A 17,411-nucleotide genomic window follows, 5' to 3' on the forward strand; every position below is an offset into this window, starting at 1 on the left:
TCATGTCATATAAATCAGAACTTATTCGTATGTCTTCCTTACATTTGTATGTGTATTGAAATGTGACAAATGCATTTTCCTATTTAATTCATATAAAATACATTAATTCATTTATCTTGAATTAGCCAAACATTTCTTTTTAATGTTTCAATATATAATTGTTTACTAGTAGGAAGGCATGTATTTTCCATTTGTACAAAATATTGCCTTTCTTATTAGGTCATATCTTTGCAATTAACTGTGACGTACAGTTGAAACGGACAACCATTAATGCGGACCATGAAAATAGATTATTACCTGAAATTCTAAGAAAAATTTAGTTCATGATCATTCAACACTAATGCTGCTCGCTAAAATAACTGAGCCTAAGCAACTAAATAGCGGATTTTCAATAAAGAAGACAATGCCACACAATGTAATATTAATTCTGCAATGCATTCAAATATTAATTTGGGCCTTTAAAGCATGCTTTTTTGTGGTTTTTGTAATGGTTACTTTTCCTATTTGTGCTTCAGGTGTCTCTTTTATTTTTTCTATGACACACTGAAGTAATACGGGATATAACCTTATACGTATACGTGTTTAGAAATACGACCTAGAGTTGATTTAGGTACAATTACTGAGAGTATAATTACACGTTTGAACTTTATAGTATAGTCACGAACCCTCGCTTGGTCCAGTGGCTAGCCATCTTGACTTTGTTTCGGGTGGTCACAGGTTCAATTCCCGGTGAACGACAAAGGTGGTTCGGATTCCACTACAATCAGTAGGTGTACGTATCCTTTAGCCTAGCATGCATAATCGTGGGAAGTTAAACTAAGTAATACCAAAATTAATAATATAGTCCATTGTCCACAACACTAACTTATATCTCAGATATATAAACTACAGTACAATGAAACATGCTGTGATTCTATACAGTAGTTCTATTGAATGCAGGAAAACTAATATGGTTCAGATAAAATCCTATTTTATTAATCCCTTAGCTCCGTTAATACAATCACCATATTCTGTTTATTTAGTGGACTGTAATTACTTCTACCTCCTACAGATAATTAATGGAATCATAACAGAGTTTTCTTTAGATCTGAAAATCATTTCCGTTTTCCTCTAATTTGGATGAAATTGTTCATACTGGTCAAGAAGAAATTAAATTTCGACTAAAAACAAGAAATTAGTGTTATTATTCAGTTCAAAATCTCTTGTCGTTTAGAATCTGTCGAGGAAGTCGAAGCTTAAAATATATAAATCTATAATCATGCGTATTGTTCTGTATGGTTGGGAACCACGTTCGCTTACTCTAATGGAAGAACGTAGACTAAAATTATTTGAGAACAATATTTTGAGACGCATATTTGGACCCAAGAGGAACGGAAATGGGGAATGGTGGAAACTTCATAACGAGGAACTACATAATTTATATGGTTTACCAGACATTGTTAGGGACGTCAAATCTAGAAGGCGCAGATGCACAGGTCATGTAGACAGGATGGAAGAAAGTAAGTAATTTTTCAAAGTCTTACCTGGAAATTCAATCGGAAAATGACTATTAGGAAGATTTAGATGAAGACGGGAGGACAATATTAAGATGGTTCTCGCAGAAATAGAAATATAAAGTAGCAAGTGGACCCAGTTGGTTAAGGATAGACGTCAGTGGAGAGCTTTTTATGAACCCAGCATTGAATGTTCGGATTCCATAGGGCATAGTGTTATTTAGTTGTTTATACTGGATTCATTTTCTCTTTTCAACATAAATTAATATAATTTTAATGTTGTAACTTGTCTTTTCTAGCTCTACGGAAGAAAAATTCAGCACGAAGACCAAAATCAAAGAAGGCCTCTAGCATTAAACAGAAGTTTGACGACCCATTATCACTTTTCAAATAAAAACGCATATTATGTAACACTTTGACGGAAATTCAATGAAAATCATTCTGTAAATAAACATACTTCTACAACAAATCTAGCTTTTCTTTTGTAGAATTCAAAATAAGTATTTAAACTGGGGACCTTACAATGTAAGAAATGCGTTCAATTGTAGGTGAGTGTTTAGATATAAAAATAAATATTAGGTACAAGTGTTAATTATTAATAACAAATAGATTATGTACACGGTTTTCATACATATTGTAACACTCTGCTCGCACTTGTTAGCTAGGAATAAGGTGAGACTGTAGAAATGTCTGTAAGAATATTTTTTTATTCTAAACTATGGCAAATTTCTATTTGGTTCAAAATTTCGTCCAAACTAAACTAACTTATCTTTCTCAATATTACAAAATAACAGTAACTGATGTGAGCTAAAAGAAAAGAAAAAAATATTTAACAATTATCTCACATTATTCTGAGAATGTCATTAGATCTCACATATCCGAAGAAATGCATGCATCTATATGCATCTCTCCACCGTTATATATATATATATATATATATATATATATATATATATATATATATATATATATATATATATATATATATATATATATATATATATATATATATCCACTTAAAACTAGGGAGACCTTTTTCTAACACCTTTATATATATATATAAGGTGTTAGAAAAAGAACTCCTTAGTTTTAAGTATAAATTCAATTGAGAAATGAATGAAAACTTACAACTATGAGTACATATCATAAAAGATAATTCCTTCAAGTTTTGTTTAATGTTTGTAGACTTCAACGTGGGATCCATTTGTGGCCCTGCACACGTAGAGACGATATTCCACTTCTCGCCACGTATTCACCAATATTTCAGGTGTAAGTGTCCCAACCGCCGCCATCCCGTAAATGATTGATATGTCTGATCTTTTCACTGTACACAACATTTTTTTATTCAAAGAAGTCCAATGCGGTTAAGTCTGGGCTTCGTGGTGGCCAAGGTATTGGGCCAGCTCTGCCTATCCACCTTACTGGACAACGAGTGTCAAGAGCCGCACGCACGTGGTTACTGTAGTGAGTTAGGGCGCCATCTTGTTGGGAAAACACAAGTCCCTTTTCCTTATCAATATCGTTCATTTGAGAAAAGACGTACTCTGTTAGCATGTCCCAGTAAACGTTCCCGTTTATTGTTTTTTTCTACAAAAATCAAAGTACCAATCACACGATTTTCCATCAAATCGCACCAGACATTAAGTTTGTAAGAGTCACGTTGATGCTGAATAACGTCATGTGGATGCTCTGCCCTCCAAAATCTGTAGTTATTACGATTAACTGTTCCACTGACATGAAATGTAGCCTCATCAGGAAAGAGAATATTTAAAAAAAAAATATATCATCATCAACTCTGTGTAGAAAGTCAGTAGGCAGTAACTCATACCTTTCGATTTTATCAGTAGGTTTAATTTAATGTAACAGTTGCAATTTGTAGGCGCGCAACTTAAGTCTTTTACGCACATCGTACCCAGTGCATTTAGGCACTCCTAAGTGTAAACTACGTCTGGCCAATGACTTCTTCGGGCTCCGAACACAAGAAGCACGGATCTGTTCAAGAACATCGGTTTTCAGTTTACCTGGTAATTTTGGTTTTAAAGCACTACCGGTTTCCTTGAAAGACTTTAGCCAATGTCGAGTAGTTATTGCCGTAGGTGGTTCACCACTATACTGACGTCTTAAATTACGTTGCACTGTTATAACTGAGTCAGTTTTCACAAGCTAGATACGAATAACAAACTACGCTTTCCGTTGTGGAGTACACATTATTGCTGAGTTGCTCTGCACTGCACGCCTGCCTGGCGGAACTGAGGAAACAAAGAGAAGAAACAACACTGGTGCCATCTCAAAGTCAAGCATACCTGCGAACTGCAGGGGAGCCAAATTTGTAGAATTGATGAATGAAATACCACAAACTAGAATAGTGTATGTCACTTTGTACAAATTCTAGGAGACATTAAAGCTAGGGAGTTCTTTTTCAAACACACGTTAATTTGGCTTCATAAGTTCATGATATAATTAAATTACGATTACTTTCCTCTTTTTCAATATTAATCTATTTTTTTTATTCTGATTATTTTTAGTATTTTTATTTTTGTTCTGAAAATAATCTTTATCATGTTTTATTTGTTTTATTTTTTAAGATGACCATAATTTTTAGAAAGAGATAGCATCTGGTATCATTAAAATGTTTTATTTTATTCTTCTGTGACTGAGAGCATGTATGTAACAGGTAATTAAAGTTAAAGAAAAGTATTCTGCAAATGTTGGAAATGTCACATCTTGCCACTTTCAGCCACTATAAATAAACATTTATGTTTTTCTTTCTGATTGATAACTCAGGTCTGCAAAATGAAACGTATTTTCTGATGCCCTGGGTATTTTTGCTAATTCTTCTTGATTTCCAGGTGCAGAATCCGAAAATTACCTCTATTACTCTACATCACGTCAGGTTTTCAGGCAAATGAATAATTCCCTTTAAAAATGTCAATTTGTGGGTTTTGTGTAAGTATTTATTTAGGAATGTATTGCTCCGCAACTTATTATCGTAGAGAGATGAGTAATAGGTTTCTTAAATCTTCCGGGATCACACCTTTAGAAAATGTACGAATATTATTGGTGAGATGTATAGGTGGGAAATTATAGACTATAAACAGGGAAAAAGTGCCCTTTTATAAAAAATCAGAATTTTTTGTGGGCTAGCAACTCTGCGTAGTAAATTCTCGTGAAATAACTTATAATTACTAGTAATATAATCTGCAAATTTGGTCAGAATCAGATAAGGTTGAAACGGAGAATAATATTATATCTTATATCTACTTCCTTCTAAAATTTTCCCCTGTCTATCCTAATTAATTTAGAAATTTCCCATGTCCTCCGCAATTCAGCAGAGAAATACATTCTCAATCAACTTATTTTCTAATACTGTGATTCTATAAACTATTGCAATCATTCTGGTACCCAGTATCAGGGTGGGATTTAGATATCGAGAATGTAGGGAAAAATCCCTCTTTCAAACAAATGGCAACCCTGAGCTGTACTTACGTGTGAACATAATGTCACCTAAATCCTTCTATGCATTATGAAATATCCGAAATCATTTTGATATCTATCGTAGATCCAGCGCAAAGATGGTATTAATAATCGCAAGATATTTATGAAATTGAAATAAAGCTTATCTGTCTTTGATGTTTACGAAAGCGCTTCTTTTTGCCTTGTAGGCTTGTGGCGCTTCCATTTTGGGGATGTTATTGAAATGCCCCCGATAATCTTCCAACAATAGTCCGCCATCATGTTAATACTCCATTTCCCTTGATATATTTTTTCATTACCTTTATGTCCTGATGGAACCGCTCCCCTTGTTCTTCAATGTAAGCTCACAAGTTTTCAGGGAAGTAGTCAAGATGAGAACGCAAGAAATGGAACTTAAGTTCATATGTTGAACACTGGCAACATATTTTGCAAAACTTCTCTGTATTTTGCCCCTTCCCGATTGACAGGAACTTTCCCACAACTTATACGAAACAATCCTACCTTGATTCTCAGTGACATTCCTACTTTAAGGGAAAAGAGGGTCGATAACGAGTTTTGCTATAGCAGATCCAACTGAAGTGCCTTACTTCAGTTTTCAATTTGATAAACCTGAGAACTTGGAGCATGGTGAAATATTCACCATGTTTAGTGGGAATACTGATGAATTGCTTTGCTAGATCTAAATTAATGTGGTCGAGTGCTGGTTGCAGAACTTTATTAGCAGGAATGTACTCTCCCTCACAACATTTGGCACTCGTGGTTGGAGAGCACCTGTTCATGGCCAACGTCGATCCAATGACTTTCTTTGTCACGGCTGTCCCATAGGCAAATGAAACATGGATATTTAGTTTAACCTGCTAGTTGTCCCAATAACATAGAGAGCACCACGTACCAACCACCCGAGGTCTTTATACTTTAGTTTCCCCGGTACTAATTCAGATACGCATACGTTTCTTTCAGGTGAATGGAGTGGCCAATTGGAAGAGAAACATAAGTATTGTCATTATGCAGCAGGGCAACTTTTAGACTGTTTTCTGAACGAATCGATGAACAACCTCCAATCAGATGCATTGTATTGTATTTATATTTGACACTGTTCCATTAAATCACAAATTTCATTACAATACACAGGAGTTTGCTCTTTCGCGAAATATGGAACAAACACTTTTCCTGAAACCGGTACCATAAAAATGTTATACCTGACGCAGTTATGTTTTTTTTTAATTCATTCGAGATCCTAATAACTCAGCAGAGTCCTTAAGCAATGCCAGGTCCCTAACTAGTTTATTCAACTCCTCTTGCGAGAACGGGTTGTTCATCCATGTTGTACTCAGAATAATCAGAAACCACCTGCGTTCCATCAGTAATTCCCTCGTCTGAATCCAACATTATATCTTCCAATGTGGTGGGTGGGCTTGGCAGAGGCATGTCAGCACCATGGGCGAGTGGGCGTATTGCAGAGGGAAGGTTCAGGTAGACGATGGACTTCTTGTTTTTTATTGAATCATGTCACAACACACGAACAAAAATAACAGTCAGAACTATGGTTTTGCTGTTTACGCTAGACCATTGGTACTTCAAATCTAAACACAAGCTTAGCACCTTTCATACCCTTAGAAGAAAAATTGGTTTCAAAACTGTATTTTTTCTTCTGGCAACACTGTTAATGTTTTCTTCTTTTTCTAAAGGTCTGCAACAGCGGAGCACGAGTTATACTTCTTTGGAATCTGTGTTCTATACGCTTTGTAACGAGGTATCATTCATGTCTCTACGATAATTATTGGCGTCGCCAGGGCTGCAAAATTGGGGGAAAGGCAGGGGAAATACAGGGTGACCATAGTACGGTTGATGTTCTGAATTGTTTCTTCTTTGCTCTTGGACGTATATCCCTCATTTTTATGTTGGTGGACCCAATGTCTGGTCTACATGTGAGATTTTTTTGCGTGCGTACGCCAAAGATCAAGGATGCCATAGCCCGAGCAGTAAAAAGTAAAATAAAATAAAAATAAGGAATATAATATTCTTCTTCTGAAGGTATAGAACGGAGGGGTATGGTTAATACCTCGTTGGAATTTGTATTTTATAATCTTTCCAACCAGGTATTAGTCAAGTCTCTGGAACAATTAAGGATGTCGCCAGGGCAGAGAATATGAAAGCTACTTATCTTTTGAAATCCGCATCCGGCGTCTCTAGGATAACAATAATGATACGTTTTTTCTAAAGGAGAACGTGACGTGCTTGGCTAATTTTCACTTTATTTTCGTATTCAGCACCCCAGAATTTACAAGAAACTAAATAATGTCCTGGGCATAATTTTGGTCTCAGAACCGTGTAATGTTTACCAAAAGAAATCTGCAAAGTAAGAACAGCAAGATATAACTCATCCGTATTCTGGCCTAAAATGTTAAGGGTGCACCAATTGTTCATTGTTATAAACTTTGCAATTTGGTTACAAATAATTTGCCACTTCTTTTAAATAGCCAACATAGCTTGAATTAATGAATCTTTCAAATGCATTACTATTACTACAGAAAAATTAAAAATTAACATCTCTAGTTTGGTACCATTTAACACCGTTACTAGCAAAATATACTTTGTTCCGAGCTGAGACAAATATTTAACCATTTAGAAACAGCGTGAGGTATAAAAACACAATTTATTGTTCCGTTTGAAGATGTGTTGAATATAAGCATGCCTCCAGAATGAATAGTGAGAGTGTATTTATAAGATTTAATTGCATTTAATTCGTCAAAAAACTCACTCCATTTACCAAAAATTCGGTTAAAATGTGTATTATTTTCGTCCCTAATGAACGATTAATTTAATAAGCCATCCATAAGAGGTTCCAGAATTATAGTTACACTTTATCAGATTAAGGATTTCTCTGTGACCGTTTTCCTTTGCCTCAAGAAATTATCCGTGGGACGTTAAGCTGAAAGATGTCATTTCATTTAGTTTCTTTCATGCCAGACAACAATTACACTCTAATTGTAGTGTAATATTTCTTAACATTCACTTGAAATAATCATTTTCTACTTCTGTAATGTTTATATTGTACACTGTATATAAACAATTAGAGATTCTTTAATTTCACCCTAAGTTTAAAAGTGATATGAACACAATTAGAAATACGAAAAATACACACTATGTTTGAACTTTTCACTTTACTGTTCACCTAGACTTAGTGTATTATCTTTTTGAGAATATGTTTTAATTAAAGCGTTTAATTATGCTTTGGGCCATTTCCAGACATAGGTTTACTAGAATCAGTCACTTCGTCGTGTCTATTGCATTTACCGTTAAATTGGTCTTAGAAATAATTGATAAAATTCTTAAAAACAATTTGTTTCTTATAGATTTAATTTTTAAAGTTCGCTTAATGTGCAAGATTTTCATACCTATAAGTTCAATTAAAATAACAATTTTTGATGGTAAGTATACGTAGCTGTTATTTTCAGATTGGAAAGTTAGGCCTACTTAAATAATAGAACTATTCAGCAATTTAATCTTTCAGCAAAAGTGCGATGCAACCAGATACTACGCTGTCTTTCCTCACCAAAATACCAGGTGATAACTTGTTTGTACTTATTAGACAACACATGGTGCCATCGAATCTAGTGAAGAAGTAAATACCATTATTTAATATCAAAGCAATGATTTTAAGTGATTCATGAAAATGTTATTGACCTGTTTGCAGTAGTTTTGGCAGAATACCCTCACATGCAAAACTTGAAATTCAAATGAACTATAAAACCACAGATAAACACCACTACCACATCGAGAAAGATTGCATAAGATCGCTTTAGTGGCCACTTCTTTTACTGTAGTAGATGTAACATGTTAACCAAACTATTTAGGGACAAGAGCATTGATTAACCTTTAAGAACGGTGTGGGGTATGGGTGAGACTATACCGTTCAATTTCACTTTAATTTGTATATAAGGTAACCAAGGCAGGTCCGTTGCTTTTTCACCCACCACTTTGGTACATCGATATGTTACGTACGACGTACCTAGAAGATAAGAAATAGACCTTATCAGCATGGACGACCTTCTGATACCGTTCTGAAAGGCCATGGGTTCGAACGCGTTAGATCTTGGTGGGCGATGTAGTTATGAAAGTATTAAGTGCATTTTGCACTTTCACTAGGGATTTGAACTGGTGTCCTCTAAGGTGATTGTTCTAGAAATGGGACAGGTGATAACACTAGTTAAATTTAAACTTTTTGTTTGTTACATGAGAAAAATCACCTGATCTTAAAGGAACTTTTTGCGCTGAATTCGAATATGCACTCGGTTTCTCTCCATCACGTACAGTTTTCCCGTAACAGAGGGATTTTCGGGAAATTCCCTCAAAAATTTCCCTTTTTCAGATATTTTATTCCCCTAGCTCCCGTCCCCTTACATATAGTAACATAGGAATTATACCTAAGCATACCTTGATTTATATTTAATAAACCCTAAAAGTTTCGTAAAAATCGCTTTGTTCTTTCTAGAGAAATAAATATATTTGTATGTATACTGTGTGCACTGTTTATTGCACCTGATAGTAATGCTTTCAGATCTCCTGAGTTGGGGTAAAAACGATTTGCTTTTTACTACAAACACAGACATAAAAATGAATATTTACAATATTCAACAACACACTTTCCCCCCTCCCGGTATCGTTTCCCCCCTCCCCCCGCGCATTTCTTTCTTTCTTGTGTTCTTGACACCTGGTGAGGGAGTTTTGTACATTTTTATATTGACGTGTGGTTTAACACTACTTCACTTTCAAAGTTGTCTTTGCTGCTAAGAGTGCTTTCATGTTTGATCTTAACGGCATTATACCCAACTAAGACCAGAAGTTTAGTTTGTGATCAGTACAATGGCGTCAAGAGGACGGCGTTCGTGTGTTAACTCACCAAATAGTTTTTGTTATGTGTGTGGCCAGTTTGTAGTTAAAGGACGGTGTAGATCCATTACGCCATAGGTGAAACTAGCATATTATATATATTTCGGATGTCGTGTGGGAGATCAGGACAAAACTTGGGCACCCAACATAATTTGTGCGTCGTGCTACGTCACTTTACTTGCATGGACCAAAGGGAAACGGAGGTTCATGAAATTTGCTGTACCAATGGTGTGGAGAGAACCCACCAACCATCTGGATGATTGTTATTTTTGTCTCACAGTAGTTAAGGGACATTCTAAAAAAAGCAAATACACAATAAGTTATCCCTACGTTAAATCCGCAATTAGACCTATTCCGCACGGGGATGAACTTCCACTTCCCGTGCCCCCTACCAACTGGGAAGAGATATGGCCAAAAGACTCTGATGATGATCATGACCTTGATGAACCATCGACATCAACATGTACATCCAAGGATCCAACGTTCATCCCTGACTGTGTTCGCGAGCCACATTTCATCCGGCAATGTGAACTTAATGACCTAGTCCGTGATTTGCACCTGACAAAACAAGAGGCGGAACTTCTGGGATCAAGATTCCAGCAGTGGAACTTATTGGATGCAGAAACGAACATATCAGTGTACAGGAAAAGACATGTTCAATTTTCAAGCTATTTCTCAATGCAAGATAATGTGTGCGTATGTACGGATATAAATGGGTTGATGGCGGAGCTAGGAATTCCTTACGTTCCAGAAGAATGGAGGTTATTTATCGACGCGTCAAAGGTCAGCCTTAAAGCTTTCCTTTTACATAATGGAAATAAAAAAACCTTCTATACCACTTGCGCACTCAGCGAAGATTAAGGAATCCTATGACACCATGTCAACTTTGCTAAATCTTATAAATTACAAGGACCATTGTTGGCAAATATGTTGTGATCTCAATGTAGTTGGTATTTTATTAGGACTGCAGTGCGGTTACACGAAGTACCAATGTTTTTTATGTTTATGGGATAGCCGATCTGATGACAAACATTATGAAGTGAAGGAATGGGAACCTAGAGTGAATTACGTACCTGGAGAATGCAACGTCAAATACGCTCCTTTGGTAGATCCTAATAAGATATTACTACCGCCACATCATATCAAGTTAGGACTTATGAAAAACTTTGTCAAAGCCATGGACACATCTGGTGAAGGTTTCAAGTATTTGCGAGATAAGTTCCCTAACCTGAGTGATGCTAAGATTTCAGCGGAAGTGTTTATTGGTCCCAAAATTAGGAAATTAATGCTTGATGATAGCTTTGACAGCAAGTTAAACAGTGCTGAGCTAGCTGCCTGGACAGCATTTAAGTGTGTTGTGCGCTACTTTCTGGGCAATAACAAAGCTGAGAGTTACACAGAAATCGTACAGGACATGATACAGAAATACAAAGAGTTGGGTTGTAGGATGTCTTTAAAAATCCACTTTTTGCACTCCCACCTCAGCTTCTTTCCTGCTAACCTGGGTGCTCTCAGCGACGAACAGGGGGAAAGATTCCACCAAGATATAATGGCAATGGAGAAAAGGTACCAGGGACGATGGGACCCTTCAATGATGGGGAACTATTGTTGGGGTCTTGTTAGAGAATGCAACATTTCTTACAAAAGAAGGAAGTAGTGTACGTTTTTGTAACCCAATGGAAGTTTCATATATTGTGATAGTTTTGATTGTCTTTTCATGACCTTTTGGTACATTTGTATTATTGTTTATTGTAAATTGTCACACTTGTAAATTATATTGTATTATATTTTATATATGTGTTTGTGGTAATAAAGCAAAACGTTTTACCTCAACTTAAGAGATCTGAAAGCATTACTATAAGGTGCAATAAACAGTACACACAGTATACATACAAACATATTTATTTCTCTAGAAAGAATAAAGTGATTATTACGAAACTTGGAGGGTTTGTTAAATATGAATCAAAGTACACTTTGGTATAATTTCAATGTAAGTATATGCAAGGGGACAAGATCTTGGGGTGTAAAATAAACGAAAAGGGAATTTTTTGAGGGATTTTCCCGAAAATCCCTCTGTTACGGGAAAACTTACGTGATGGAGAAAAACCGAGTGCATATTCGAATTCAGCGCAAAAAGTTCCTTTAAGAACAGGTATTTCCTTTTATGTAACAAAACCTTTGTTAACTAGTGTAAACGGACGATGTATATCCATGAAGTATGGCGGATTCAATAGTGTTTCCCATCCAAATGGTACAAATGGAGATTGAGAAGTGCTGGCTCCATAGTTTTGAGTTTTTCTTGAACACAGCTCAGGTTGACAGTACACAGCTGCATTGATATGCTTACCAGCTGGTAGAATTACCGATTCATGATGTCGCGAGTAGTCCAATATACATACAGGAGGACCACAGTTTGGGGTAGTGCTAGTTTCGTCTTTTTGGAATCGGTTCATGGGATGCTAACTAACGACGACAACACAGTGGAACATCGTACAGGAACCACTTCTCATCACTTGAGAACACCCTGTCCAGAAATGGCTCCTTCCAAAACGACAGGTGTCTGCTTGCATTGCCTTCTCTCAGGGAATCAAATAATGTGGGACCTATCGACACAACTTGTAGTGCTTTCCAAGTTGATGGAGGTGCTGAAAAATGGTTTCTGCAGTTATACTGAATTACAGTCCCAGCTCCTCACATCTCTGGCCACTATTCGCATCAATTGCTGCCTGAAGATGTTTATTTTTTACGTGTGTTGGTCTTTGAGTGTTTCGTCAAAGTCGTTAAACCACCGCTGCACTGTCTGCTTACTTATGACATCCTAACCAAAGGTCTTGGATATCTTACGTCCCGCTGCAGCTGCGTTTGACCGCAGTTTCAATTCGCCGTATTGACGCCGTATTGACGCTCTGTGACGTTCCAATGTTCACTCTGTCCTTACGTAAATTCACGATGTAACTGAGATGCTATAACCAGGTAGTATGTTGCATATACCCACACCAACAACTGACCTTCCCCTTATTAATTTGTTTCAACTTAAGGTTCTGAGAGCCAATTGAACACAGACTTAAACGAAAAGCGACATAATTTTTTGTTAGCTTTATATCTTGTTATATAACTGGGGAAGAAAGATAAATGAACATTCTGTGTCTATAATGTTAACCTTTCTGAATCATTTCCGACTTGCATCTCATTATTCTCATGAAGTATTAATTCGCCTATATATCTTAACACTTCCTGACAAAAATGGTTCTGTGTTAAAAGTTTGTGGTATTGAATTCCTTTTATGCAGTATTTATTTCGTCGTTTAGTTTAAGTTTCTTTTTTATAATTGAGATACAACCCCGTTGATCGTTTATAAATATCTCGAAAGTGGACATCAACAAAGAATAACAATATAAATAAAAATACTACTATTAATACAAAAATTTTCTTCTAGTTCTCTTTTCTTTTGTTAACCTTACGATTTTTTTTAAATGTACTAACATTTTCGCATAGGAAAACGTAATACATATAATATAATGTTACAGCGGTAAATTCTGTTTATGTACCGTAATATTCGTACCGATAATCACATAAATTGATAATGTTGATTCATATGCACCTGCAAAGGTGAAACATTAGATATGGCTGTCTTATTCTTGCAAATAAAGATTGGTATTATCTACTTTTTACATTTTACTGATGGCTCTTATGTCACTGCTCTTATGGCTCTTATATTAGTAACCACATTTAGATAAAAATATTAATAATACAACTACTATTGTTATTTTTATACGAGGATACGTCAATGAGTAGCTACAATATTCTTCTTGTTCTTTTCAGGTTGTCTCTACGGCATTGTGTGCTACCTTGACGCTAGGTGTCACCGTTAGCTTCGTTTGTCGTAAATTGCAGCGATATCATATTAGTTTGCTTGTCGCCGTTGCGAAGTAAATATGACCGCACCACTCTTGTGTGCACCGAAGAAGAACAGCGTTCTGTCAATGTTTTGTGTGGTCTGAAGGTGTACGTGGAGCCGAAATTCGCAGAAAACGTTCAGCACGATACGTGGACAACATGTTGTTACAGCGAAATATTTACTTGTGGATTGAACAATTCAAAAGTGATCAAACCAGCGTGACGGATGAGGAAATAGCAGGACGTGCAGCTGCAGGAACAGTTGATAAAATCATTGTAATAATCCCTGTCATGATTCTGAATAACAGATGAGTGAATATTCATGAAGTGTCAACATTTATGAAGATTGGTCATGGTTTTTCTTATGACATCATATAGAACAGACTCAACTTTCATAAAGTCTGTGCGAGAGAGACTCCGAAAAATAATCGATGAAGAGGACAAGTGAAACTGTGTGAGAATCTGTCAGGACTTACTGCACAGTTATGCTAATGAAGGTGAAAACTTTCAATGGCGAATCATCAGTGCACATGAAACGTTGATTCGTCATTTTGAACCAGAGAGTAAATCTCTTCAAGGACAAGCACTCAAGCATTAGCTTGGAAAGAAATCAGCAATGAACAGTTGAAATTACAGTGATATACTGGTAAGCAAGATAAGGCTTGAAAATCGTAATTAACGCAAAGGTAGACTGTCGGAAGGCGTTCTTGCGTTGCATGACAATATGTGTCTACATACCACCGCACACACAACTCAGATTCTTCAAACGCTGCGTTTCTAGGTTTTTTAGCATTCTGCATACACTTCCAATCTCGCCCGTCGGACTAACATCTGTGTTTGGTCCACTTACCAATTCTCTTAGTGGTAATAGATTCAGCTTCGATCAACAGGTGATGCATTCGCGGCTAGAAGATTAGTCATGGTTCTTGTTATGATATCATATACAACAGACTCAACTTTCATAAAGTCTGTGCAAGACAGACTCCGAAAAATAATCGATGAAGAGGCCAAGCGAAACTGTGTGAGAATCTGTCAGGACTTACTGCACAGTTATGCTAATGAAGGTGAAAACTTTCAATGGCGAATCATCAGTGCACATGAAACGTTGATTCGTCATTTTGAACCAGAGAGTAAATCTCTTCAAGGACAAGCACTCAAGCATTAGCTTGGAAAGAAATCAAGGCTTGAAATTCGTAATTAACGCAAAGGTAGACTGTCGGAAGGCGTTCTTTTGTTGCATGACAATATGTGTCTATATACCACCATCCGCACAACTCAAATTCTTCAAACGCTGCGTTTCTAGGTTTTTCAGCATTCTGCATACACTCCCAAACTCGCCCCGTTGGACTAACATCTGTGTTTGGTGCACTTACCAATTCTCTCAGTGGTAATAGATTCAGCTTCGATCAACAGGTGATGCATTCACGGCAGGCGGCTTAACCAAAACCAGTTTTGCAGAGGGTAAAGGAAAATTTTTGCAACGATGGGCCAGGTGCATTGAGAGGAGAGTGACTATGTTGGAAAATGATATAAATAAAATGGTCTAATATGGATATTACCAAATTGTACTCTTGTAGAAATAAATAGTAATAATTATTGGTCATACTTATTAACTTAGCCTTGTATTTTTATTCGATTTTAATGTGTTTGATTCTGTAACACATTGACAATTTACGAACGTAACAAGTGACTTATTCTGCTTACCTTCATTATGTGACAAGTGTTTGATTTCTTTTCACTTTTGCGTATAGTTTTGTGCTCTGATGCAACACAAAGCTTTGTAATTTTGCTTGAAGGGCTCGGCACATCAACCGAGAAACTGACGGTTACAAATGTAAAATATTATCTTCATTATAATGTAATATATTATCTGATTGCTATAAATATTATCTTCAGTAACACTTCTCTCCTGTTGGGCAGCACCACCATTAGCAGGCAACATTGTCTAAGGTAGTCATATTTTTTAGGTTTAAGTGCAATTCACCTTAGCCAACATTATACAATATAAATATTGAGAAAACAGTAATAAACTGAAAATGATAGCAAACCTCTTTTCAAATTTCGATCCCTCTATCTCAATCATAAATAAATCTTTTGATTGATTGAGAGCAATAATTGACCTGTTTATCTTCCCTGTATCAGTTTGATTTTTGCCTGTGATTCCAACATTTTTTGAAGTACCACTTTACGTTATTTTTTGAAGGTAAAAGATAATTCTTTCTCAGGGAATATCAAGAGAAAGAAACTATTATTTTTAGTATTTTCACGTTTGTGATAGCTACCTAAATAAAAATAGATAAAAACAAAGGAGAATAATAACAAAAGAAATAAACTAATACATTTTAAGTTAATTGTCTTGAGAGTCCTGAATAAATAATGAGAGATTCTTTAACACTTTCGGCCCTGGTGGTTACATATGAGTACACCATATTGAATAGTTAACATAATAACTCTGGAGGATTCAAAATAGCTGCTTTTTATGTCTTTCCATTTTTTTGAAATTATCCGAATCATTTTCTGCTATTTCTCAAGTGCTTTGAACTATTGTTAGGAAGATACACAAACACTTGAAGACACTACAACGATGGAAAAAAGTTTAGCCATTAGCCTGTTCTACTTTTAGCAAAAAACATAATTTGCAGTAAGTATATTTTCTGCTTTTAGTGATGCATTTGGAGTCCGTAAATTACGTAGAATACTTTGATACTTTCGACTAATGCAATTTTGTATTTTCAAGCCTGTTTTAACTCTAGTGTACACGAATCTGTACGTCTGATAATTAGGTAACTGTGACAACTGCATTCAAAATGGTGATTGTATCTAATTTGTTAGGTCAAAAAGCATGATAGTGATGCATAGAAATAAGAATCGATGAGTAAACAAAAGATCATGGCGGAAAAGGTTAACTTTTTATACATTCTTCCAGTCCTATCTGATTAACTTGAGCCCTGATCATTTATATTATGATACTTACTTCAAACACAAAGATATTCTTAATAATATAATTAGTAAAAAGATAATGGAAAACAATATAATTCCTATTACTAACGAATGGAAATAAAAATTCAAGGATATCAAAGATTGTCTTTCAGAATAAATTGCTAATAAGAATTCTACTAGTATACCAACTTGTCTGACCAATAATTTACTTATTTTCAAATGTTGAGCTAGCACAATTAACATTAGAAAAACAGCCATCTTAAAGCTGAAACTCCAAAGATTGTTACTGCTAATATTGACTACACGTAGCACACATGGGAACCCTTGGATTTCTCCATCTTTATTTGGTTATTTATCGTGTGGCGTATTTCTTAAATGTGACTTTCGAAAAAGGCATAAGTAGATTTTAGACTGTGCCATACCCTTTTAAAACGATGAGAAGTTTTAGATTTCAATTATGAATTCTACACATCCAAGTAATCATAGATCCAAGTAATCAAGTTTCTTTCTTTGTGAAGGAACGTAACAACTCCTGAACATTGGAATGAACGGAAGAGGATGTTTGTAAACAGATAGAAGAATTACACTATTTTTCACTTTTAGTTTCACTTTCTATTGTTCCAAGTGCCGTGAATAATGAATAATTACACTACATTCGGATTCTACACTCACATTCCGACTTTGTGCGTAGCTTTTCTCGGTGTTCTCCCGTTT

At 35.7% G+C, this 17,411-nt stretch overlaps 1 protein-coding gene across 9 annotated transcripts in view; it reads left to right on the forward strand.

The window, feature by feature from the left end:
- Positions 1-1,962, forward strand: part of LOC145683704 (uncharacterized) — a 109,124-nt gene extending 107,162 nt beyond the window's left edge. For all 9 annotated transcript variants that reach the window (XM_081755134.1, XM_081755133.1, XM_081755135.1 and 6 more), the window contains one exon: positions 1,793-1,962. In XM_081755134.1, the coding sequence (XP_081611260.1) occupies positions 1,793-1,887 (95 nt within the window). In that variant the 3' untranslated portion in view covers positions 1,888-1,962. The remainder of the gene's footprint in view (positions 1-1,792) is intronic.
- Positions 1,963-17,411: the final 15,449 nt, after the last annotated feature.

This window comes from Thermobia domestica, chromosome 4 (assembly GCF_964235325.1).
Source record: "Thermobia domestica chromosome 4, izTheDome1.hap1.1, whole genome shotgun sequence".
NCBI lineage: Eukaryota > Metazoa > Arthropoda > Insecta > Zygentoma > Lepismatidae > Thermobia > Thermobia domestica.